Source organism: Neolamprologus brichardi, chromosome 3 (assembly GCF_056152115.1).
Source record: "Neolamprologus brichardi isolate AB-2024 chromosome 3, ASM5615211v1, whole genome shotgun sequence".
NCBI classification, from domain to species: Eukaryota; Metazoa; Chordata; class Actinopteri; order Cichliformes; family Cichlidae; genus Neolamprologus; species Neolamprologus brichardi.
Window position 1 is genome coordinate 21592110 of NC_142106.1, and position 27353 is coordinate 21619462.

The 27353-nt window shown below is 42.6% G+C and overlaps 2 protein-coding genes across 3 annotated transcripts in view; one reads left to right on the forward strand and one right to left on the reverse strand.

Annotated features, from left to right (window-relative positions):
- The window catches only part of LOC148103868 (polymeric immunoglobulin receptor-like), an 89462-nt gene extending 62361 nt beyond the window's left edge, over positions 1-27101 (forward strand). Inside the window, exons 4-7 of the mRNA XM_087838229.1 lie at positions 2032-2051; positions 16795-17115; positions 26208-26395; positions 27015-27101. Coding sequence (XP_087694355.1) covers positions 2032-2051; positions 16795-17115; positions 26208-26395; positions 27015-27101 — 616 coding nt within the window. The remainder of the gene's footprint in view (positions 1-2031; positions 2052-16794; positions 17116-26207; positions 26396-27014) is intronic.
- LOC118455941 (tripartite motif-containing protein 16-like) lies at positions 13275-15119 on the reverse strand. Of its 2 annotated transcripts, none has more exons than XM_087834129.1 (2): positions 15085-15119; positions 13275-14949 (listed from the first exon to the last, which is right to left on the reverse strand). In XM_087834129.1, the coding sequence occupies exons 1-2, from the start codon at positions 15117-15119 to the stop codon at positions 13446-13448; spliced, it is 1539 nt and encodes a 512-aa protein (XP_087690255.1). In that variant the 3' UTR covers positions 13275-13445. The 2 variants fall into 2 exon arrangements, with proteins under 2 accessions (XP_087690255.1, XP_087690253.1); XM_087834127.1 differs by having other exon boundaries at positions 13275-14578; positions 14651-15119.
- Positions 27102-27353: the final 252 nt, after the last annotated feature.

Consider the following 27353-nt stretch of genomic DNA (forward strand, 5'->3'; position numbering starts at 1 on the left):
TTTAAATATCAGTGTCATATTTTAGTTGAACTTTAGGATAATAAACGTTGGTGAATATATTTGATGAACGTTCAGGATAAAAGAACATTTTCTGTCCTTCCAGCAGCTGCTGATGAGCCCAAACATCAAACTCCAACAATGAACCCACAGACAGAGAGTCGAGGAAGGATCAGCCTCTATGCTGCACTCATACTGACAGCAGCTGCTGCAGCTCTGCTCATCACACTGAGTTTAAAAGCAGAGAAAAGAGAAAACAACTACATGTAAACAGTCACAGTCTGAGCAGTGTGGTCAGCTGCACTTCTTCCAGGAGCGTCATCTGACTGAGGACCTCACCTCCCTAAACTCCAAAGAGCCACAATTTAACAGCTGGGTTTGCAGTGGAAGCTTTGTGTGAGCATCAGCCTCAGTGTGAGCTGACAAACACTCTCTGCAGTTTGCAGCCATCATCACAAACACTGATGCAAAAATTCAAAGTTCTTATCACACATGTGAAAGAAGAACTTTTCTTCTGTCTTCACTTTCTTTCATTTGTTTGAGTCACATTTTCACAAGAATCTTTAATCTTTACGTTTGCAGAGTGATTGATCTCTGTGTTGTTCTCCAATCAGCTCTTATCAATAATGGCTGTTTAAAATGTGCCAGTACGCAACAAGTCAACATAACTGTGTCATAATGAAGTCCTGATAATTTAACTGTGGATGCTCATAGTTACTATGTGCAGTGTTATACTTTTCCTAATGTTGCTGTTTATAAAGTGAACATAGTGCACAGTCGCAATAATAACCAAGTCTCTGATTGGAGGATTAGAAATTATCCTTTTTTTTTCTTTTTATTATCGCGCGCACCTCCATCTACTGTAATAACAGTGAAATTCTTTTTTTTTGTAATTTTGAAATAAAAAAGTGAAAAATATTAATGTTAAATCGTTGAGATGAATCTTGTTGGATTAAGTTCATCGGCTGTTTGAAAGAGTCATGTACGTCTGTCTGTGGTGACGTAATCGGCACGTGACGTGAAGGCTTCAGCAGGCTGTACTCGCCATTTGTTTTTGTGACTTTGGACTTGCTGCGACTTTGAAAGTTGTGAATGTACAAGAAGTTGGACTTGTTGTTGGAGTGAAGAGGAGAAAATCACGAAGCAGATTCACAGTTTGTCAGTATTTTGCTGACTTTGCTGTTTGTTCTTTTTCCAACTTGCAGACACGCCTGCCTGCACATACCGTCTGTGACTTTGTGTTTGAAAGTGTCATAATTACTTAATCTAGAAAATAGAATCGAAATATGATTCTACATCTGCTCTTCAGATCAGAAATAAATTTGTATGTGCAGAAAGCGTCATTTGCATGCGGAGCTGCATAAAAAGCACAAACTTAAAACATTCATGAGGTCATGTGATTCATATCAGAGCTCAGATTAGTAAACTTAAAGTTAAACCGGACCTATCGAGAGGTTTTTTGAGTGAAAAAATAAGTCTTGAAGCCCCAGAATGAAACCGAAAGTTAGAGAAGACGTCTCCATTTTCTCCTTCCTAATTTCAAAGGATAAAAAACTCTGTTTGCCCGCTTTGCGCAACAGGTTAGTAAATTTCCCTCAAGAATGTTGGACTTTTTTGCTCATAAGCTTTGCCTGATAGGCTTGTTGTTTTATTTTTGTTCTTCCTTTTACACTGAATTGTTTCTATCCTGTTACAAAGGATAGCACTTGTGTGCTGTGGTATTCCAAATAGTGGCATGTTTGTTTTTCCTTTACGGTAAAATGTGTAAACCACTTCTACCAGTAGTTGTGTTTTGTTTTTTCTATTGAAACTCACTCATGTTATGCATATTTTGTGTTTGTGATGACCTGTTTTTGGTGTTGGTAATTTTCTTTTTGTTACATCGCTGGCAGGAGGCTCTTATTACAGCGTCATCAGCGTGTCTCAGTTTTCAGATTAACTGCAGTAAAGGTTTGTTTTTTTTATGTGTTTGTGATCTAAACCATATTTTCTCTCTCTCTCTCTTTTCGTTGTGAAGTTGAGGGCACAAAGTAGCCGTATATGTGTGTCTGAGGGTCACATCCAAGTGTGAGTTCATTCTCTTTGACCTTCTTTCCCTCAGTAGCCAAGCTGCCCAGTGGGAAGTCATATCGCTGAATTGCTATTTTATTTGTACTAATGTCATTTATTTGTCTTTATTCAGTTTTACCATCATTATAAAACAAACTCCTTAATGACACAAACCACATTTTGCCTTTTTAAGTAATAAAAGCCTAGTTTGAGTTGATATTCTCTGTGTGGTTTTGTCTGACTCACCATCTCTCCACCATTCCTCTGAACAGAATTATTTAAATAATGCTGTAGTTAAAGGGTGTTGTTCTGTGGTTTCACACTTTAGGTCTTATGAAGAATGTCGGCTGCACAGCTCTCTTTATTTCAATATTCAGTGCGCCTCTCTTCTGTCCTGCATTGGGTGAGCAGCTGCTTTATTAAGCTCAGAATCATTCTCGTGTTTTAATATCAAAACAAAGTATTGCATTAATTAATAAAACTTAATAAGCCTGTTTTACAATGTTTTACCACTTTACCACCAAGTTTGTGTGGTATGAAGAGTTCCCCATGATTGAAGCTCTCATTCAGAAAGCACAGAAACATAAACAGAAAATATTGGAATAATTGAAACATTCAATAATTTAAAATATTTTAATTCATTTGACATGTTATATGAGATATTAAGTAAATATCTGGATTGAAATTACATTTCTGGTCAACTAATACTTGATACAATGATTTATTCATGAACAGAGAATTATTCCTTGTTCAGTGTTGCACAGTAAGTTTCTGTGTAGTGTTTCTGAATAAGAGTCGCTGATTGGTTCATGTGCACATATTTGGCTCATTTCCAGCTCCCTTTGACTATTATTGGACTAGAGTAGTTTTGCATAATTCACTCTTAGAAATGATCTTTATTTATCTTCTTCTGGCCTTGATGTTGTATCTCAGGCTGGTAGTTCTTCTTATTGTGTGCTTCCTCTGTCCACATGGAGGAAGCACTCATAGTTTAGAGCTGTGTTTTAATCTTTATTTAACCAGCAAGTCAAACTCTTGAGAAGGCTGCATGCTAAGATCGTCTATTTAGCATCTATTTTATGTTGATGGCGTCTTTGTTTGGGTTTAAATCCAAAACCTTCTTGCCACGAGGCAAGACTAGCATTTACTCTTACAGAATTGGATTTGACACTGAACCTTATGTACATGAGATCTACAGGGGACGACTGCAGTGTGATCCACAGCTCGCCACGAAAGGACGACTCAAATGTCTCCTAACTGATCTGAGGGTCAGCGACACGGGTAAATATCGGTGCATCGTTTACAGCAAAAAGTAGCTCTCAAGAATGTGATGTCACCGTTACTAGTAAAACAAATCACTGGCTCCTCTGTCGTTATGCACTGCAATATCTTAGTAGTAATCAGTGATTAAGACTCAATAAATGGATTGTACCCAATAAGTATGTTTCTTTACAGTCATGGATATTGTTACATTGTGCTTCATGAAAAACAACAACAAACAAGCACATATTCACTAAAATCGCTATTTATGTCCATGTTCAGATAACATCTCAGAGTGTGTGTGTGTGTGTGTGTGTGTGTGTGTGGGGGGGGGGGGGGGGGGGTGTCTATGTAAAATATGACTGTAGCCAACATAATGTCACACAGTAGTTTGTGAATCCTCAGTTTTAGCTTCATGCTGCCATTGTGTAAGGTTTTTGGACCAGAAGTGTCCACTGTCCTCCATCTTCCTGCCTTTGTGCCAGAAATTAAACTGAGTTGATAATTAAATAAATAGTGAACGATTACTCCTTCCCTAACATGCTCCAGGAGCTCACATGGAGAAGAGAGGAGGCTGCAGGAGCTGGGCTCTTTTGTAGGAGGGACTAACATGAAATTATATTTATGTCAACATTCCCCTGCAACTTAAAACATCATAACGATGAAATGATGTACTGTACTTTTATGGGTGCAGGTGTTCAATGCCCACTCATGAAATTCAGTTCCTCAGGAATAAGTTGAACAACCCATGCTCACAGAACCCAGAAGTGAATCACACAAAGCAGCTACCATGCTCACAAGAGTCAGTTTGGCGAGTGCTGCAGCAGATTCACAATCTCACAGGCAAATGTGCTCTTAAAGCTACAATTTGCATGAATCAGCTGACTTCTTACAGGGCAAAGAAAACCTGTGCCCATAAAATGACACGATCTGCTCGGGGCTTTGACACACGTGTAATTTCATACATCAGGACAGGACAAAGGTGAGGAGACAAGCTGATGTCCAAAGAGAGTAATGAGAAAAAGGGCGTATTGAGCTAAAATCGTGAAGAACTGTAATTTTATACTTGTTGATCAATGCTAAATAACAGACTAATAAAAACAAAATTTGAATTTCACTCCCAAAACTAGAGCAAAGATATTTGATGCAATAGTGGGAGGTAAATGCTTTTTTTCTAAAACTGCTCTCAAATCTTTTAAAGCTTTAAATCCTGTTACAATGAATGCAGTTTAGAAATATTCCTTAAAGCAAAGAATCAGGAACTAGACAAAGATTTTACATGTGAGTCAAGGCCCAGAGAAGAATCAAACATTACTCTTTGACTTACCAGAAGGCCTCAAAGGATGATGTTAGTAAAGCTGACATCCATCATGAACAACCCACATCACCAACTGCATGAGTCTGTGAGTGTGCTGAGCAGCTCCTTTAGTCAGAGACTGAAACACCATCGCTGCAGGAAGGAGCGCTTTCGCAGACCATTCATCCCAACAACAGTTAGACTCTATAACTCCTCAATCACGATGTCATAAGTCACTGGACACTGAGAACATCCACGGTCACCACTTCATGCATAATGGACCTTCTATGTGTATGGACGTGTGCAGGTATAATTGTATGTATATGTATACATATGTATATTTAGTGTGTACATGTGTGTGTGTACATGCCTATACATAGGAATAGTAGTGGTACAATAGTTATTTTAAGCTAGATAGTTTATGTATTGCACATTTCCACAACCATATCCACAATCACATGCTGTGTATGCTACCGTTATATATAGTGTATTATCTTCCTTATTTTTATTGTTTGTACTTATTTGTATTTTTTGTGTTTTCCTTCTGATATCTGTACCTGAGCTGAGGTAAAGCAAAAATTTCCCCGTCGTGGGATCAATAAAGTCTTATCTTATCTTATCTTATAAGCAAGAACCTGACTGATTTTAGAATGTAGTTAAAGAGGTGCTATGATCACGGCCTCAGTCGTGTTCATGTTTAAAACAAGGTCATTGCTAGAGAGCTAATCAGAAACCTGAGTTGAGCACTGGATTAGGGTGGACAACCTATCCAGCTGATGGGGCCTAAAGGAAGAAAGGTCACTAAAAGACTGAATAATGCCAGCTAAAGGAAAATTTTAGTGGACCCAAAACTGAACCTTGTGGGATCCCGTAGTTTAGGGGGGCAATGTCAGAGGAGAACCTGTCTGTCCTAACAGAGAAGGTCCTATCTAAAAAATAGGAAGAATACCCGTCTAAGGCAGAGCCAGATGTACCAGCCAAATAGCACATTACATAGGATTTTGTGGTCAATGGTATCGAAAGCTGTGCTGAGATCAAGCAAAAAGCTTTTAGAACAATTCTCTGTGTCAGAAGCCATTAAAAGATCATTATAGAGTCTATAATGATCTTTTAATGGCTTCTGACACAGAGAAGACCGCTCTCTTAAGGGTCTATAATATAGACCCTTAAGAGAGCGGTCTCAGTGGAGTGCTGCTTTGAATGCCAGACTGAAAAGAGTCAAAAATCTCCATAGTATCCAATCAATGTGGGACCAATGCTGTGAAAGTCCCAGACAGGAAAGAGGGAGGTAATATCGAAGGAGCATGACAAGGATTTCATTTTACCTGTTACTGTAATTAAGTCATTTGGCGTGACTGAAAAAGAAGTAAGTGAAGTAAGTGAAACATTATAACATCATTATTCACAGTGAGTTGTTTCTATAAGTCTATGCTAGCTGTTCCCTGTGGATCCCGTTTCTTGCCCATTTAGGTGGGATTGGCTCCAGCCCTCCTGTGACCCTGAACTAAAAAAGCAGGGATGAATGGATGGATCTTCATTTATTTTATTTAAGAAGCTAAATGTCTTTTCTGCTTCTAAAGCGCTTTGTCTTTTTGGTTTCTATCTGAAAACACAACAAAGTAAAGCACACACCAGTCTTATAACTACTGATAGCACAAGTGAAATGTAGAAACCTTTCATCCTGCACTTCTCTTCTTCTGTTTTTTTTCTTTAGTTTCTGAGGTTGGTGCTGATCAGCAGCTGCTGGAAAGGATGAAAAAAGGTTTGTTGACACTTGCTCACGTTAGGCATTAAAATGAGGACAATCTGGATGTTTGATTTCCACAGCACATCATGCATTTGTACATAATCACAGTAAATACTAACTGAGTTCTTAGCAGATAATTCTATTTTGATAATTCATTCAGTAACACGAATAACTATATTTTTAAAATAGTTATCATAGCATCATATTATACCAGTGATGTTGAGTGGACAGCTGGCAGATCTGGACCAATGACCTGTCTCCACCTCACACAGGTACAGACCCGAGTCATCAGTCCTGAGTCTGGACAGTTGAAGTCTGATTTGTCCTTCTCTGAGGGCGTCTTTGTCACTCTGGACTCGTCCTGAAAACTTTTCATCCTGAGACTCTGACACCTCAACACCTTCATGAACCTGATACAAGACCGAGACGTTATTACTGATGAAGAGTTCACAGAGGATGTTGAGCAGCAGGATCCTGCAGATCATCTTCTCCCTGTGACGATAAAATTTGATTTGAGGAAGAACCTTTTCACACACATGTATATGTTTTAAATAAAAGTATAAAAAAATTAACAGAGCTGAATTTAGTCTCACATGAACTTTTTCATCTTCTGAAACATTTTGGCGGCTACCCCTCAGCCTCTCAGCAGCTGCACTTCTGGTAAATGTGAAAATCACAGGTGATCTCAGAAAAGTTGACTCTGAACTTGAGGTCAAGATCACAGGGATTCAAACTCATCTCAGAGCTGACAACCTGTCTCTGAATGTGGACAAAACAAAAGAGATGATTGTTGACTTCAGGAGAGCACAGAGAGATCACTGCCCACTTAACATCAATAGATCCTCTGTGGAGGTTGTCAAGAGCACCAGATTCCTTGGTCTCTATCTGGTGGAGAACCTCTCCTGGTTCCTCAACACCAGCTCCATAACCAAAAAGCCCAGCAGCGTGTCTACTTCCTGCAGAAGAAGAGGAAGGCCCATCTGCCATCCTCCATTCTTACCATCTTCTACAGAGGGACTGTCGAGAGCATCCTGAGCAGCTGCATCACTGCCTGGTGTGGTAACTGCACCATATCGGATTGCAATACCCTACAATGGATAGTGAGAGCAGCTGAGAAGATCATTGGAGCCTCTCTTCCCTCCACCAAGGACACTTTCAGCACCCGCTCCATCTGCAACGCCACCAGCACTATGGAGGACCTCACACACACTTTTCACCCTGCTGCCTTCTGGAAAGAGGTACCGGAGCATTCGGGCCCTCACTGCCAGACTATGGAACAGTTTCTTCCCCCAAGCCGTCAGACTCCTGAACACTCAGTGACTGGACTGACACACACACACACACACACACACACACACGCACTGTCTTGTGTCTGTGTCCTGTTCTTTCTAGTGTTGCACTGTCTTGTCTTGTTTTCTTTCCAATTTTTTGCACATTGCACTTTACGTAGTCCCATGTTTTTCTATTATATGTCATATGTAGCACCAGGCCCTTGGAGGAAAGCTGTCATTTCACTCTGTACTGTACGACTGCACATGGTAATGACAATAACAGACACTTGACCCTTGACAGAGTCTACCCAGCCACAGTTTCAGTGCAGCTCACCAGCACATGAAGAGATAATGGTCGTCTGTGATCCAAATCATGATCATTATTCTGTGCACACTTTCAGCTACAAGATGTAAAATTGTCTGTTGACATCAGAGTGAAGTGTGTTGTTTTGTTACTCCAGTAACATGTTTAGATGTTTTCAGGCTGAGTTTATCTGTACCTGTCCTTGCGTTTCTCCGTCTCTGGCAGCTGTCTCTACGAACCATGAGCTCCTCTCTACGAACGTGGAAGAACATGTGAAGTTTTTTCTGTTGATTTTACCGGGTGCATTTCACTCACTGACCTGCAAGATAAAAACTAAATATCAGTGTAATAGATTTTCATTTCATCAGACCTCACAGATAAGTTGAGCATTAGCCAACAGGGGGCGTTTCTCATCAGAAAATAAATGAGGCAAAACTAAACAGGTCATGTGATCGGTGTTCTTTAAAAGTTCCTTTCAGACTCACTGGTTTATTTGAAAGTTGCAGGTTAGTGCAGGATAAACAGGTTAGTTTGCTGCACTGTGATGGATTTAAGTACAGAACAGTGTGTGACTGCTGCACAGTGGCTGTGGTTTCATGCTCGGAGTTTGGTTACATCAAGTGTAGCAGAGATGAATTTGAAGTTAAGCTGATGATGCTTAGATTCACTGAATTCCACCTTCATACCAGCTGAATAGTGTCTAATATAAAGACAGCATAAATAATTTACTGTCAGTGTAGAGGATGGAAATCAGTTCAACTAATGAAACATCTGCTGACATCTGGTTGAATTCACTTGTGTAAATCCACAAAGAGCAGCAGGTCAGCTGATCACAGCCTGTACATTCAGAAAATCTACTGAAGCTCTCAGCAGTAATTATACTGAGTCGTGAATGTTTTCCAACACTGAGCCATTGCAACTGATTTTAGGGTTCCTCCACCTGCTGAATCCACTTTAACCCCTGACTCCTCATTTTCCTGTTTAGAGACAAAGTCCCCTCTACAATGTAGGCAACAGAAAATAGAGCCACTTTTTATTTTCCTTCTTTTTCTCTGCTCATGAGGCAGAGCTCAGCTACTTTTTACTTTCTTACTCTGAGTACATTTCAGAGCCTGTACTTTTTCACTTTTACTTAAGTAAAGACATTGAATCAGTACTTTAACTTTTACTGGAGCATTTTTTAACACAGGTATCTGTACTTCTACTTAAGTACAACATGTGTGTACTTTTGCCACCTCTGCGTATCAGCCACATTAAAGTCTCCCTCTTCTGTGGTGCCGCCTTTACAATGTGTTAAAGTCTTCTTTATCTTGATCTTGTTTCACCTCTGAGGGGAAATTTTGATGCTGGTCCTCTTTGTCTGTTCACTGCCTGCTGGAAACTTACCTGCTTGCTGCCGCTGCTCTTCCTCTCAGCTTCCCGGAGTAAGTCTGAAAACTCACCCGCCTGCCCTCCTGTCTGCACCTCTGCTCTGAAAAAGGAAAGGAAAGGTTAAACATGTTGTTCTTCTCCTCACTCCACCACACACCTGGAGAAACCCCCTCTCTGTACCGCTTGGCCTTGACAGCACAAGGTCCTGGACCACATTTACATGTCTTCATAAGTTAACAGATGTGAAGTATTTTCACATACGGCCCTTAAAACTTTTGTTAAAATGCTCCACAACACTTGGTTCAATCTGGCTTTATGCAGAGAAATGTGTGATGTTAAACTGAACCATCAGTTGATGGAAATGTTTATTATTAAACTCCTCGCCTTCATCTGTTGGAAGTTTAACAGGTACACGTCCCTCACTCATCCTCAAAAGCAGATGCAACAGATGCTCCTGCCTTGGTTTGAAGACACCTGCATGCATACTTAGAAAATCCATCTGTACATGTCAGTAAGTGTCTCACATTATCATTATCTGCACAATATTCACCCATATCAGCCAAATCAGCCTCAAACTGTTTGTCAGTTCCACTAATCAAAACTCTATTTCTGGGAAAAGGTCTTCTCGCTGGTTTATGAAGTGTGTAAGTATCCTCCCTCTTTAAACAATGACAATGTTTCACCTCCAGTAGTGACAACGTTACACCTGCTAATTCCCCTGCAGATTTGAGAGGGTTATTCACACTGCCCAAACCCACCAAGTGAGCAGGGTCATGATATCATTTATGTCATGTGTTTTCCATGATCGCTATGAGACACAAGTGGTCAGACTGTGAGTGTTAACACATCTTATTTCATCCCCATCACACAAAAACACTCAGCAGTGCACGCCTGTTTTATGCTTCCCACATCAACAGTTTCTCCTCTTGTGCAACAGACTTGCTGTGATCCAGGGAATTGTGCACCACATCATCATTTGCGTTACGCAGAACAAAGTGCACTTTATTCAGCTTGAGCCTGGAAGCTGATAAAGAGCATTCACTAATGTGTCGTTAATTCAAACTGGAAATGTAAGGCTGGAAACCTGTTTCAGAAATCCTCTGGATCGTACCATGAATCTCATTTATTTCGCTGTTTAAAGTAGGGAAGGTGTGTTTAGATGATGCTTGCTGGTTGTAACAACCAGTATCCCCTGACACCACACCCTGAGCCCACTGCTCCACTCCTCCCCTGCAGCCGAGCACAAACCACACTGACCACACACTGCTACTAAGAATCAACATGAACACGACAGAATTAACCAGCATTGTTAAAAGAACAATTATCGAGGGCACACATTTGCTGGCTGTCTTAACTCGTTATCAGCTCCAAACACACATTATCAGAACATTTCCACACATGAGTGTTGTGAACACTGAGTGTTTTATGTCACAAAACACAAACAAGCTAATTTTTCACAGTTTCAACGATTCACTGGATAAATTTACATCTGAGATAAAAACATGTTTTAGTGAAAAACTGCACATCCATGTTGTTTTCTGGAAGTGGGCGTGGCCGATGATTCTCGGGCACCGGGCGTACTGGTGGAGGCTTGGTGGGTGCAGAACCAGACGATGGTGTGGTAACCACAGCCGACGAGACTGGACCAGATGGTAACGTGGCAGCCACAGATGATGGAGCAGGTGGCGGATGAACCAGTTCACCAGAGCCGCCAGCGGAGAGACGAGGAGGTGCCGGAGCAGTTCTCCTGAACCCCCAGCAGAGTCGAATGCAGAGCCAGCAGGTGCAGAAAAGTCCAGCTGAGGCGAAGCTAACTGTAGCTGCACAACAGTCTGTCTGAGCTTTGTCAAAAAGCACTGGGCCTGGCCGAACACCAGCCATCCCCACCCGAGGAACAGATACGGGCGCAGGGACGAGCTGGATTCTTCCTGTCTTTACCCTGGGAGCCCGTGTAGGCGCAGCAGCTAGCTGGACCTCTTCTGCTCCCACCCAGGGAACTGAAACGGGTCACAGTTGCCTTCACTCGAGGACCTGGACAGGCATTGGCAATAACTGGGTGTCCGCCATCCTCACCCAAGGAGCAGGTACGGGTGCAGGGATGAATACAGCCTCAGTTAGCCTGGCAACTGAAGCAGGGACCAGCTGGACCTCAGCCACCCCCACCCGAGGAACCGGTAAAGGTGCAAGGGGAAGCTGGGCCCGAGCTGCCCTGGAAACAGGAACTGGAAGTGCAGAGCGGAGCTCAGGAGCAGGAACAGTCACTGGGCAAACTAGGTTAATGGTGCCAAAGACAGTTTCAACTTGACACCGAGGTGTCACTCTGAATAATGTCTTTAGAGTTCAAACACACAGTAGCGGAGTTATCTGATTCAGGCGATACAGAGTCCACGGAAGACGAAACAGTGTTACTGTTGATCTATTTTTACTTATTTATTTATTTATTTATTTGATGAATCCGCTTTCCCCTTGTGTTGTCCATTCTCACCTGCTGGTAAGCCTCAGTCCTGAACTCCTCTTTCCTGTATGGTTGAATGTGAAGTTGCTTTCCCTGTCTGGATAATAAATCTTGGAAGCACATCTCCTCCCTCTTTTTAGTATAATGAACCTGTGCACCTTACTGTGTTAAACATATAAATATGCATTAAAGCCACTAAAGTGTCTTATAGTCCCTGTTAACACATGCCTGCTGACACATGATACACAGTAATATGTGTTTGAATACAACCTGAAACCTGTTAATGTTCTGATTTAACAGCAGATTTCTCCACATGCAGGACAGAGAAATTCCTGCATCTGTCACACAAAAAGTGGAAAATATATTTGTTTGACATTTTAATCACAATAACAAGGAAATAAGCTGTTGGTAGATCAACTTTTTACAACGAATCATTCATCAGTAAAAATCTAACTCAAATCAAATACAACAAATTCAACATTCATAGAAAAAAATCCAACCTTGCAGGGATCAAACATCTGATCAAACACCTGGGTTGGACACAGACTTTCTAATCTGACATCACAAAGTTATTCTGAAGCTGTAAATCTAATTAAAAACTCCCCAAAACTACTATGAGAAAACCCTTAAAAGGTTCAGTGATAGAAGAAAAATCCTTTACATATAAAATCAACAGAGGTTCCTGATAAATAGACTAATAAACAGAGAATAGCTGAACAGTTTCTGTGACACAGACGTAACAATGCATAAATGCTCCATGATTTTCATTTCTATCCATAATCTTGAACACTGACTATAAATGTGTTCACGTCATTATTGTGTGATTTGGTTTCTTCACGTGTCTCCTTCAGTGCAAATAAAGGACTGTTAGAGTGTGTGCTGTGTGTTTTTCTGAAGCATGACAATCCTTTCCAACAAGTATTTCTAGCTGTTTGTCTCCACTCTGCACTTTAGTCTTTCTTCCTGTCATGTCTGTGTTTGTCCACCAGGTGTCTCCCTCAGCTCATTTTCTCCAAATCAGAAGCGTCAGATTTGTGGAGACGCTCTGCCTGCCAGACACAGCTCAGGGCAAAGACAAAAGTTTGACCTCCACAATATACAGGCCTGTGTTATTTAGTGTCTGTATTTAAATGTATAAATGATCGAGTGTGATCAATCTTTTCATATGAAAAATAATATTAAATGTCAAACATTAAGTATTAAATTTTTGTTACATTTTAAAAGTTCAAACCTCAAAGACATTAAGTTTACAGTCATATATGATCAAGAAAATCAACAATCTTCACATTTCAGAAACTGGAACCAGCTTTAAATGTGACTAAAACAATGATAAAACAATCAATTCTCTAATCACTGACTAAATGATGAATCACTGCAGCTCCGATATATTGTTGCATTTGACAACCCACTACAGCAACTACAGAATAAAACCACTAACCAGACTGATGACAGATTTCAAACATGCTGAATATGAAGAGTAGTATCATTTAAACTCACATGATTATCAGCCATAAGAACAAATTCAGATTTATATTGATGTAAGGTATATAAATGTAAGTACAGTTTGAATCAGTGCAATATTATTTTCACACATCAATGGACCACTGAACTTCTCAGCTTCTAAAATGTAAAGCCTCATTTAGAAACTACACAAGTACATATAATGGTCAGGGATCAACATGAACCTGTCTTCTCTATTTGACTTTGATCAACTCTGCAGTGTCTCCATCATCCCAAACACAAAATCCAGCATAGAGCGGCTGAGTGAATGTGGTCTGGACTCTGTGGAGGAGAGTCATGGTTTCAGAGACGCTGTAGAAAGACAGAATACCTGCTCTGTGATCCAGGTACACTCCTACTCTGGAGGACCGAGGATCTGAGAGGACATTGAGGAAACTATTGTGCCAAAATTGAAAACTGCTTGTTTCACAATGTAATTCCCAAGATTTGTCATTGTTTCCAAATCTACATTTAATACCCCCCCCTGCTCTGCTGATATTCTTGTATGCGACTGCTACTGAAACTGTTCCCCCTCTAAACTCCACCTCCCAGTAACAACGTCCAGTCAGACTCTCTCTACTCAAGACCTGACAATATTCAGTGAATCTGTCTGGATGATCAGAATAAGACTGTTGTTGTTCCATTAAAGTTGCTTTTCTGTTCCCCTCAGATAATAACAGATATCTGTTTGCTGTGTTTGGATCCAGTGTGATTTCACGTGAATATTTTAAGAATTCAGCTCTGGTCTTTGGCTCTGGTGGTGACAGTAAAACATCCTCTTCAGTGACTGTCAGTGAGATGTTTGTCCATTCCTCTCTCAGAATGTCCTGTAGTTTATCTCTGGTCTCTGACACAGCTGCTGTCACATCCTCAAAGTACCTCAGAGGACGAATATTGATGCTGGATGAGTGTGTAGACTCACTGAGTGCTGACAGTGAGGGGTAGTTGTGTAGAAACTGGTTGTGATCCTCTGTGTGTGAGAGCTGCTCCAGCTCGCCGTCTTTCCTCTTCAGCTCAGCGATCTCCTGCTCCAGCTTCTCCTGAAGCTCTTTGACTCGACTCACTTCAGTTTCCTGCTGGGATCTGACCTGCTGCTTCACATCAGAGCTTCTTTTCTGCATGAGACGGATCAGCTCAGTGAACATCTTCTCACTGTCCTCCACTGCTTTATCAGCAGAGCCATTGATGGCCTCCACCTCCTGTTGAAGCAGCTTCACATCTTTCTCTCGCTCCTGGATTCTCTGCTGGATGTTTAGTCGTCTCACCTCGAGCTCCTTCTGCTTCTCAGTCCTTTCTGCTGCAGCTGGGACTGTTTCATGGCCTTTATGTTCATCCATCAAGCAGAGATAACAGATACTCTGCTGATCAGTACGACAGAAAATCTTCATCACCTCATCATGACGAGAGCAGATGTTCTCCTGGAGCTTCTTGGAGGGGGCCACCAGCTTGTGTTTCTTTAATGGAGCTGCATCATAGTGAGGTTGGAGGTGTTTCTCACAGTAAGAGGCCAGACAGATTAAACAGGACTTGATGGCTTTCAGCTTCCTCCCAGTGCAGACATCACAGGCCACATCTTCAGGTCCAGCATAGCAGTGATCAGCTGGAGCAGCTTGGAGTCCAGTCTTCTTCAGCTGCTCCACTAAAGCTGCTAACATGGTGTTTTCCTCCAGGACAGGCCTCAGTATGAAAGTCTTCCTGCACTGAGGGCAGCTGTGGATTCCCTTCCTGTCCTCTTCATCCCAGAAACTTTTAATACAGTTCCTGCAGTAGCTGTGTCCACAGGCTGTAGTCACCGGATCCTTCAGTAGATCCAAACAGATGGAACAAGAGAAGGTTTCTCGGTCCAGCTGAACTCCTTTCTGCGCCATTTCTCCTCTCAGTGTCAGTGACTGTGTGAGTTTCTCTTCCTTATAACTGAAACTATTGTGATCTCTGATCTCAACAATATGTTTCTGCAGTGAATGGAGCCTGTCAGCTCTTACACGTCACCACATTTTGGTTACACCCATCTTCAAAGTGCAGATCTGAAGGGGAGGGAATGAGGAAACACGTGGACAGAGAGGAGGTGCTGTGTTTAAGAGCAGGAAGAAGAGGGAGGGTTATCAGGCTGTGCTTCACTCCAGGAAGAGGAGCAGTTTGAGAGCGATACTGTGTGTTTAACCCTTTTTATTTACTGCTCACATCAACTTTTGAGCTTGTTAACACTTTCTTCTATATAAATAAACTTCAGTTTAGAAATGTCAGAGTTCTCACTGAAGTTAACAAACAGTCCTTCAGTTTCAGTCAATGCAGGAGGACAATGATCCTAAACATACAGATAAGGCAGCCACTGACATGATGCTTATGTTGCATTTAAGTTTATGTTCATTTCAATTTTTTCTCTCCCTCAAACACCACCAGAGGTGAGAGGGTGCAGCAGGTGTAGCAGTTGGTATATGAGGCAGTAAACAAATGAAAGAGTTTTCAAACACATCACATTCATCATTATTATTGTCGAGTTGATCACACAAAATCTTCTTGAGCAGGGACGTGGCTAAATACAGGTATGTGAGAACCAGTCAATATTAAGGTCTCCAGTGACTGACTGCAGCTTTGTACATGTGACCTGGAGATACTGGATATTAGAACTTGGTGGTCTGTAGCAGCAGCTCACTAGTACAGGTTTCACAGGAGGAAGCTGGACCGATCAAACGATGATTTTTAATGACACGCAAAGTCTAAAGCAAAATATTGCTTTTGTTCAGATTTTCTTTTCTCTATAACTGATTTTGAGCATCAGTATCATGGTTTATATCATGATTTAAATAGATAAAATCTACTCATTTAATTCCTATGATGGAGAGCAACAGAAGAAATGTTTGACCTAAAAAGTTGATGATCTTCCAAGAGTGTCATCATGCTAAAAATAAGTTAGTCACCTTTTTTTATATACAGGCTCATCTTCTAGCTGTGAGTCCTGAGAAATGCCTCAAAAAATAAGACAAATGAAAAAAAACAAAAAAAACATTTGCAGTCACACCGGTGAACTTCAAGTGTCTATAACGCTGCCCTTTAAGTTCATAGTATGAAGGTAACATTTTGCATGGCTTCATTAAATATGCAACAAAAAGTTTTGATTCTCAGAGGATCAGGTAAGAATGTGTTTTTCAGACTTTTCTGATTTATTATGAAATGATTACTGTGCTTATTTGATCCATGAAATATAATCATAATATAACAGTGTAAAAAATGACCCAACATACTTGTATGCTTGTGGGGTGTTTATAGAAGTGCCACACACATGTGGCTGTGCGTTTCGGCACATAGTTCACCAACTTCTCATTAAGTCATAAGCACACAAACTCTCTCTCTCAGGTCTCCGCCTTCAATATATATATAGGGAGAAACCTCAATGGTTAAATCACCACCACCTGTCCCTCCAGCCTTCTTGGCACTGCCCCCTTGAGCTCACTGCCCCACTCCTCCCCTGCAGCTGAGCCAGGGGCCACACATCCCCCACAAACTGGTTCAGTTCAGACTAATTAATGTTCTTCTTTTTCACAGATCTGGATAAAAACGTTGGTTTTTATCGCACACAAACTGAGGGAGAAAAGATGACATTGGTCTGTTCCAACAACACATATGGACACAGGAAGTTCTTTTGTAAGAATGACTGTAAGAATGAAGGGGAGATCCTCATTGACACAACTAATAACAAATCTGAGAGTGGCAGATACAGCATTGAACACAGACCAGGATCTGTGTACGGACTGTATGCAACCATCACACAGTCGTCCAAGTCAGACACCGGAAAGTACATCTGTGGTTATGGAAACCCTCTGTCTCCAGATTCATATGAGAATGAATATGTTCTTGTCATTGATGGTAAGTTTCTTTTCAAAATAGTAAAAAAACTTTTAACTTTTGGTGATTTTGAGGTGAGATTGTTGTTACTGCCAGAGATCAGCTGATGGTTGAGACATCATTATACCTTTCTAACATCAAATACAGGACAAATAATGTCCATGTTTTTTGTTTAAGTCTGGATGTCCAATCTCAGAGTATTAATTTCCTGTTGTGCTGATAAATTTATTCCTCTGTTCATTCACAAATATAAACCATATTTCTTATGAAGCTTTAAAAAACATGCAGATATTTAAATATAGTAAGTTTCACAGTCCTAATGTGCACTGATAATTTTTAATCAGAGCACATATTATATACAAAACATCATTTTTATATTATTAAAAGTTTTTTAACTATTTGAAATCTAAGGTTATGTGTGTTTAAGAAGTGTGAACCATTTTTTTAAAGTTGTGATGGTGGAGCTAAAATTGAGGGGAAAACATCATCATCATCATCATCATCATCATTATCATCATCATCTTTCACTAAAGCTGAGTGTTTCTACTCATGCAGGTGAAAACATATGTAGTGCGCTTTATATGAGATTTCCTAGTCTAATGTGTAAAAGAGTATCAACGTTCAGTGTCAGTCTCATCAGCTGATGTGATGAGACTGACACTGAACGTGACTTTGTGGTTTATCTGAAAAAGTAATAATGATGTAAAGAACAGGAAAGCAGGCAGCTGAGTGATTACAGATCTTCCCTATTGAACTTACACATAAGCTTCATGTTAATGCTGCATTTAGTGCTTCATACTGTTGCACACTTGGACAAATGACACTTCCAGGCGTGCATGAGTTCAGAATCGTTCTCTTTACTTGCTCATTTGCGACTGCAAATACAAAACACAAGCACTTCAGTTCAGCGTAGCTGCACTCTGCAGGCTATCTGTGCAGTAGAACACACAGGACCCTTTTACACATAACTACTGAACACGTGTTAACAAGGTACTCATTTACTCAGTATTTTCCTACCAATGTTCATATTACAATATTCTGCACACTCGTATGCTCCTCCAACTAGTATTGTTGCGCATGGAGACTACCCTCTCGATCCCCATATTAATCATTTGCGATGTGACATCCCGTTTAACACCAGTTCAGGTACATCATGTAAATCACAAACTCCCACATTAGCGTTGTGTTCCATTAATGACAGTACCTTACTCTAATACATTTCTCATACGTCAACATCATTCTGTTTATCAACACATTACTTGTGCTCACCTGCAAATACAAAACACAAGCACTTCAGTTCAGCGTAGCTGCACTCTGCAGGCTATCTGTGCAGTAGAACACACAGGACCCCAAAGCTGCCCGATTCAGTGCCTGCGTGAGCGCCACCCGTGGGAATCATCATTGATCAGAATATCCTAGCTGGATTGCCAGTTATCACAGTATGTGTCAGAAATAGTAATAAAGAACTGAACGCATAATGTAACAATGATAAGAATGCATGAAATTATGGAGGGGGGGGGGCAATATCTATTACAAAACTTCCATCTGTGTCCACCCATTACATGAGTCCCACACTCTCCCCTCCAAAAATGAATGTCATCCCGACATTAGAGATTTCCCAGAATACACGTCTTCAACAGAAGGTTACAGCATTAGCTTCCCTGGGAGTCAGCCTCTAAAGATACTTTCTGTCCGGTAACAGTCTTTGGCATGACATACATCTCCCCCTTTATGTCATGTACCAGCAACAGACACTACTGGCCAGGCAATGTCTGTAAAGTCTCTCCGCCACTCAGGCGTGTTCTGTATCAGACTGAAGGTGTAGACCTATCACTCTACCATGTAACCTTTTACACAGACACACATTTACTGTTGTATATCTCACATACAAGCCAGTATCTCTCTATGTGTAGCTAGTCTGGTTCTGGTACTCCCTGTTTAACTCATGTGAACTATTAAACTAATACATGTAGTTGTTGCTCTGTCAAATTTGCTCTTTTTAACATTTGCTACTGTGAACACTTCCCTTCTGTTTAAACTGTCACCACAGTAAACTCAACATGTGACAATGAACTTAGTTTTTTTTCTTAGCTGTGGACATCATTTGTGTCTGTTTATGACTGATGGCTGACCTAAGGTGTCATATGTGAGTGTCTTGGGTGGATTTCTGCATCGAAAAGGATACTTTCTTGTGGGAACTGGCTGTGAGTTGGGCTCTCCCTCGTCTTCTTCATCAGATGACGACACCTGTTCTTGACTTCTTCTGTCCTCCTCCCCAGACAGCTCACTTCGCCCTGCCTCCTCCTCCTATGCACTTGACTCCAGTCCACCTTTTCCACCCTCGTCTAGGCACTCGCTGCTGACACCACCACTTGACAGTTCTCCGTTAGCTTCTTCTGGCTGGAACTCCTCTGCCTCTGCCCCAAGCTGGCTCCTAATCTGGGTGGTTGATTCCGCAGCTGGTGTGGTGATAATTCCCCAGTCACCCTCATCCTCTGAACTGCTGTCGTGGTCACTCTCCTGCTGCTTTTCTTGGGTCTTTCCTTTTCTTTGTTGTTTGGCATCCTCCTTCCCATTCTTGTTTTTCTCCAGCTTCTCCTCCTGAATGGGGAGAAAGTCACAGGGCAGTAGGAGGTTCCTGTGCAGAACTCTCACTTTCCCTGGTCCTCTCTCTGGCTGTACGGCATAGACAGGGCTATCGTTGTGCTTTCTTTCTAACACAACATGTACTCGCTCCTCCCAGTAAGACCTTAGCTTTCCGGGCCCACCCCGGTCTCTGAAGTTCCGTACTAGCACTCGACATCCCGGTTGCAGTTCCACTCCATGAGCCTTCCGATCGTACTGCCTTTTCGCTCTGTTCCTCTCTTTCTGAGCTGTTTCTGATGCCAATCTGTATGCCTCTTGCATCCTACTTCTCCACTTACGGACATAATCACTGTGAGAAGTACTCTGGTCACCTGGAACCAGGCCAAACATGATGTCCACTGGTAGGCGGGGGTTTCTGCCATAGAGAAGATAATATGGGGCATATCCTGTTGCTTCACTGCGTGTGCAGTTATACGCATGCACCACTTTGCTCAAGGAGTTTTTCCAGTCTGCCTTGGCTTCCTCTGCCAGGCTCCTCAGCATGGAAAGGAGTGTCCGATTAAATCTCTCCACCTGACCGTTCCCCGCTGCATGGTAAGGTGTTGTGCGTGACCCCTGGATTCCACAGTACCTTTCCAGGGTGGCAAACAGCTGGTTCTCAAACTCCCTTCCCTGATCATGATGTAACTGGGCAGGGAATCCAAATTTGAGCACAAAATCTCCAAAGATCTTTTCTGCTCCTGTTCTTGCTGACTTGTTGGTGCATGCATATGCCTGTGCAAACCGGGTGAAATGATCCATCACGACTAGAATGTACTCATATCCTCCTTTACAACTCTCCAGATGCAGGAAGTCTATTGAGACCATCTCAAAAGGGTATGTGGTGACAATGTTGACCAACGGTGCTCTGGTTGGTTTGCCTGGACGTTTCCGTTTCAAGCAACTGCACACCTTAGTCACATAATGTTCCACATGTCTTTGCATATGTGGCCAATAGAATCGATCACGGACCAAGGCGAGTGTCCGCTCCACTCCGAGATGTCCCATTTCCTCATGGAGCTCCTTGTACACCAGCTGATGGAATTTTGTGGGTAACACTAGCTGAGCTCGAGCAGCTGATTTCCTGTACAGGATGTCGTCTTTGTCGAGGTACAGCTTACTCTTTTCCCGGCTTAGAACTGAAGTGTCTTCACCCCTGTCTCTTCCTCTCCAAGGAGGCCATTGTCCTGTCATAACATATTCTCGCACCCTGCCAATGACTGGATCATCCTCCTGTGCTTTCTTTAGTGTCTCTTTGGAGATGTGTGTCACTGGGGCCATTACTCGTTCATGCTCTACATCAGCACATGCTGTGGTTATGGTAGCTGGACACATCCATGGCTCATGTTCATGGAGTTTCAGCTGAAGCACCTGTGTCGCAGGTGTGATTACCTCTGGTTTCATTTCCTGCGAGCATGTGCGCATGTACTCCTCCATGTCTAGTGGCATCCGTGATAAACCATCAGCATCGCCATTAGCCCTTCCCGGCCGATTCTTGATTGAGAAGTTAAAATCGGCTAGCTCAGCAACCCACCGGTGTGTTGTAGCATTTAGCTTCGCTGTAGTCAGGACGTAGGTCAACGGATTGTTATCTGTATACACTGTGAAAGAAGGTGCGTAATACAGATACTCCCGAAACCTCTCACAGATTGCCCACTTCATTGCTAGAAACTCTAGCTTTCCAGAGTGGAGGTGGTAGTTGGTTTCTGGAGCTGTTAGAGTTCTCGACCCATACCCAATAACAACCAGTTGGCCCTGCTGTCTCTGGTACAGGACTGCACCAAGTCCTTCTTGAGAGGCATCGCAGTGCAGCACAAATGGCCTTTCGAAGTCAGGGTATGCCAGGAGTGGTGGACTCAGCAGGTGTTCTATAAGCTGGCATAGCACTGCCTGGTGTTGTTCCGTCCATGTGATTGGCTGGCTTGAGTGGAGTTGGTCTGATTTTTTCCGCTGTCCTTTGTGCCTGATTACCGTTGATCTTCTGTCAGTAATCACTTGAATCTTTCCGGTCGATAGCAGCTGGTATAGTGGCTTGGCAGTGCGTGAGAAGTTTGGAATGTAGGGGCGGTAGTATGACAGGAAACCTAGCATTTTCCTTAGGTCTCCCACAGTCTCAGGTTTGCGGTTTTTTAGTGCTTGCACTGGTGCCAATTCAGCAGGGTCCATGCAGTAGCCATCTTTGGATACAATCTTTCCCAAGAATTTCACCTTGTCCTTGAACACTTCACACTTTTTGGGGGTTAGCTTCACCCCGTGCTCTTGATAGCGGCGCAGGACCTCCCTCAGATCATGCAGGTGGTCCTCAAATGATCTGCTGTGGACCAAATTGTCATCCAGATATGGCTGAGATATTTCATCCCTCAAGCCTGCAAGGCACTCTTCCATGCTGCGCTGGAACTCTGCTGGAGCCGAGGACAAACCAAAGGGAATCCTTACCCACTCATATAAGCCCCAAGGTGTGATAAAGGCTGTGAGGGGTCTGCTACTTTCCTCCAGGAAACCCTGGTGGTACGCCTTGCCCTGGTCCAACACTGAGAACCATGCACTCCCAGTCAGGCTGTTTAACATGTCTTGAACACGAGGGATGGGGTGACGGTCAGGGATGGATTTCCGGTTTAACTCACGGTAATCCACGCAGAGACGCAGACTTCCATCCTTCTTGCGCACGCAGACGATGGGTGATGAGTAGGGGGATCGGGATTTCTGAATCCATCCTCTGTTCAACAGGTCCTCTAAATACTCCTTCACCTCCTTGTGGAGTGGCTTGGGGACTGAGATGTATGTGCGTCTTACTGGGGTTGTGTCATTCAATCTGATCTTTAACTTCAGGGAGGGGATGCATCCCACATCGCTCTCATCTTTTGAAAATGCAGCACACTCTTCACGCAGGACTTTTCTCACCTGCTCCTGCTGATCTGGGGTCAGGTGATCAACTGACACAGGTGGGTCCCATAAATCTTGGCTGCAACTGCCCACCTCTTTATACTCCCCTTTGTGCTGTTCTGGGGCGCTGACGGTGCTCCCTGTGTTTTCACTAGCACGCGTCAACTTGCCCATGTTTTCAGCACTTACTGGTCTTACGTCTACTGGGTAAATAGCCTTCACTTGCTGTAGTTGTCCCAACACTACATGAGGGAGGAGGGTGATGTCATGGCTGCCACCATTCGTGACTGGAATAACCGCCCTGGACCGGGTTCCCCTCTGCAGGCCAATGACAGTTTTATTCAGGTTAACCCCCTCTGGTAGTTTTGAAATGTCCTCTGGTTGAAAAAGAACCTCCTGTTTCAGGGGGAGGGGACCTGTATTCACACTGCACTTAACCTCCCTGCTTTGTCCAGCTGGAATTACTATCTTTTGTCTCCCAACTTTCACCACACCCTCCTCATCATTTTTGTAGCAGCGCTGCACGATGTTAATTAGCACTTCCGCTTTCTTACAATCAATCGAGAAGGCTTCCTTTACCACAGCAGGTGTAACGTCTGGATGCTGCTCCATTCCATCCTTTACAAAATGCTCAATCACATTATAGCCAATGATAGGTGGCTCTGCTACTCCTGGCTCTTTTGAGACAAGAACGGGGACAACTAACTCTGGCTGTGGATCTCTAGTTGACCCCAGTCTAAATTTTAGCTCAACCCAACCTGCGAAGGGTATGGGTGTTTGGTTCGCTGCTTTACCCACCAGAGCCTCATCCTCACCTAGGAGTTCACTTGTGCTTCTCAGTTGGATATGTGGAAAGCAGGACTTCCTCCAGTTCTCATTAATGATAGTCACCTGTGAACCTGTATCCCACAATGCTTGTGTTTCTACCCCTTCAAAGAAACAATCCACCATACACTTCTTCCCGATCAGGGCTCTTAGCTTAGCCTGACAGCGTAGTGAGAGATGACTGGCATACGTGGCACCCACAGTCTCTTTAGCCTTGCCACTCTGCTCTAATTCTGCCTCCAGCTGTCTTATTCGATTCCAAAGCAGTTCATGCAACTTGTCATCTGCTTCAGCATGGATGGGAACTAATGATTTAGGAGGGGCAATGGTCTGGATTGCCGCTTGAGTGCCCTCCGATCTTTCTGTTGCCCCCCTTCGCCCTCTACAGCCTCTGGAAAGGTGTCCTGGCTGGCCACACTTGAAGCAGTGTTCACACCCATCATTGGTTCCCTGCTCCTGGCATGCCTTACATCCCCTCCTCCCACTGGTTCTTAGTGGGTGAGTGGGGCCTTGAGGGGTGGTGATGCTCCTCCTTAATTCAGCCATCTCCTCTCTCAGCAGCCTGACCGCTTCATGCAGCTCTGACTCTCGGGAAGCAGCTACAACAGGTGTTCTGCGGCTCTTGGGTTTCACCACTTCAGCTGATTGCTCTTGAGTCCCCAACCTAGTTTCGGCTACACCCAGACCCAATTGACTGGTTTGCCTTTCTGTCTGGAGTTCATTTACTTTTACAGATTTGCTGCCTGTAGTTTTCTTTTGCTTCAATTGCCTTTCTGATTCTACACTAGCTGCTTCATTCATCTTATCAATGAGGGTTTCATCTGTCACCCGAGGGTCATCCAGATAGGGCTTGAGCTGAAACTTGATAGGGTCACTCAGTAGCCCAGTACTAACCGACCTCAAGAATTTCTTCTGGATGAGCTCAGGGCTGTATTGTTCATCGGACCCCGTGTCTTCCGATGCGAGCAGCAGCCTCTCTTTTAACTCAATTGCTCTGAAGAGGAAGTTTTGGGGAGACTCACGGCTGTCTTGTGTGACGTTCACTAGTCTGTGATACAAATCTGTGGTGCTGTCTTCTTTAAAATTCCCCTTTAATATGGCCTTCAATTGGGGGAGGGTGAGGTCACGTTTTATCTCAAGCATGTCTCTAAGACTCAAACCTGGGCTGACAGACTTCACCACAGCCTCTATATCCTCTGCTTCACTGTGTCCTTTGTTCAGACCTCTGTCAATCTGATGCATCAGGTTGGTGTATGAGAGTCTGTCCTTTTGGCCCTTCTCCCCAATTTGACCACAGATCTTGAATTCCCTCCTTATCGTCACTTCCGAAAGGCGGTTGGCTGCGACAGGAAACACATTTTGGGGAGTGGTTGGATGACTTGGTGGTGTCCTCTCCACCCTTTCACTCAGCCTCCTAATTTCTTCCTGCAGTGCTTCGCTGTTTCTCTGGAGCTGTGCGTATCTCTCTGCTAAATCAACTTCTTCCCTTGTTTCCTGAGTTCCCTGTGGCGAGCTCGTTGTATCTCCTCCACTTTCTGTGTTTCTGGAGCTCCCTATCGCTGGGTCGACACTTTCTAACATTTTCTTTAGATAGTAGAGTGCAACATCCTGCTCTTCATCATTAATAACCTTGTCCATAGATTCTGTAATTAATTTTATTAACGCTCGTCTTGTTGTGACATTTCCACTAGGGATTTTAGCTTCAGCACATACCCCTTTGAGTTGGTCGAGTTGTAGGTTCCAGAGTGTCTGGGACACAGTCTCTGCCAGCTCCTCGAGGTCCATCGTGGTTGCTGTAGCCACACCCCTTCCTTATTTTCATCACGCGGGACACGACGTTAATAATCCCAGCGGTGCCTCCAATATTTGTTGCACACTTGGACAAATGACACTTCCAGGCGTGCATGAGTTCAGAATCGTTCTCTTTACTTGCTCATTTGCGACTGCAAATACAAAACACAAGCACTTCAGTTCAGCGTAGCTGCACTCTGCAGGCTATCTGTGCAGTAGAACACACAGGACCCCTTTTACACATAACTACTGAACACGTGTTAACAAAGTACTCATTTACTCAGTATTTTCCTACCAATGTTCATATTACAATATTCTGCACACTCGTATGCTCCTCCAACTAGTATTGTTGCGCATGGAGACTACCCTCTCGATCCCCATATTAATCATTTGCGATGTGACATCCCGTTTAACACCAGTTCAGGTACATCATGTAAATCACAAACTCCCACATTAGCGTTGTGTTCCATTAATGACAGTACCTTACTCTAATACATTTCTCATACGTCAACATCATTCTGTTTATCAACACATTACTTGTGCTCACCTGCAAATACAAAACACAAGCACTTCAGTTCAGCGTAGCTGCACTCTGCAGGCTATCTGTGCAGTAGAACACACAGGACCCCAAAGCTGCCCGATTCAGTGCCTGCGTGAGCGCCACACTTGGGAATCATCATTGATCAGAATATCCTAGCTGGATTGCCAGTTATCACAGTATGTGTCAGAAATAGTAATAAAGAACTGAACGCATAATGTAACAATGATAAGAATGCATGAAATTATGGAGGGGGGGGGGCAATATCTATTACAATACTTCCATCTGTGTCCACCCATTACATGAGTCCCACACTACATGTTTGTATTTACCTGTATGATAATATGATTAGTTTTACTGCATTTGTCTGTATCGTTATTGATTTAGTATTTATATTTTTTGTGTTTGTTGTTCACAGATTCAAACCCACCTGCTTCCACTGAGCAGACAGCAACAACACAGAGTGAAAGTGTCACTCCAGGAGTCTCTACACATTGTCCTGACTCCTCCTGGCTTCTGGTTGTGCGTGCGTCCTTGGATGGTGTTTTGCTGATGGCTGTTTTCCTCATGCTCTTCTACATTAGTAAGACAAGGAGGGACTTTGGACTGAACACCAGAGAAAATGACACAAATATGGAGGTGAGTTTGTGTCACTTGTTTTCTGTCTGTTGTTGCAGGTTTCAGTGAGTGTTGTTGATTCATGCTATCAGTGGGACTTTCTCAGTGAAATCTAGTGAAAAGAGGTGATGTTACCTGTTATTACGGTTTCTTCAATAATATCCTTGTAGTGTTATTCCAATAATCACACAACTGGTATTTTAACGCCAACTTTGATGGTCGCCTTCTTTCGTTCAACCACACAACAAAAACCGACCCTCCAAAACTTCTAGTCCCCCTTTCCGCCTGCGCATAGCCATGCCCCCCTTCATTGGACACTTGCGCAGTGGGACAGATATATGTTAACAGAAGTTACATACAACATATTTTTTTTGGTCCTTTGAGGTTATTCCACAGCATCATAATTTCAGGATGTCAAATCTAAAAGTGTGAAAGCCCCTTTAGTTCTGTTTCCTGACACTGTAGTACATGTATGCTGCTCTGAAGCAAACCTGTTTAACTTCTTATGATATTTATAATGTTACTTTTTTTGGTTTGTTTGTTTTGCTGGAATAAACTTTGTGCTTCTGTTTTTTTTAAAGTTCAATTTGCATTAAACTGTGATGTTGCATGAGGTTATTGTCTTTTTTTTCATTTTCAGTTATCTGTAACACATGAGAACTGGGATCCAACCATCAAACACATAGAGTCCAAAAGCAACAGGACAAAACCCACTCTTCATTATTAAAGACCAAAATCTAACAAGTAAAAATGAATTTTGAGATTTGAGATTTCACAAATCGATTGCTATTTCCCAACTGTAACTGAAAAATGTTGTAAACATTTGGTTTTATTTCATTCATTGTTGTCTACTGTACGATTTATACATCTATGTGCTTACTTATGCCATATATTTGAAATTACCGGTGTTTATTACAAGATACAACAAAATTAAACAGGTGTTGACGATGCAAAATGGTGTGATGGTTCCTTAAATAAA

Coding starts and splice junctions, on each gene's coding strand:
- LOC118455941 (XM_087834127.1), bottom strand. CDS start 15,119: ATGGCGCAGAAAGGAGTTCAGCTGGACCGAGAAACCTTCTCTTGTTCC. Junction 14,579..14,650: donor GGAGAACATCTGCTCTCGTC/ATGATGAGGTGA, acceptor TGATGGATGAAC/ATAAAGGCCATGAAACAGTC.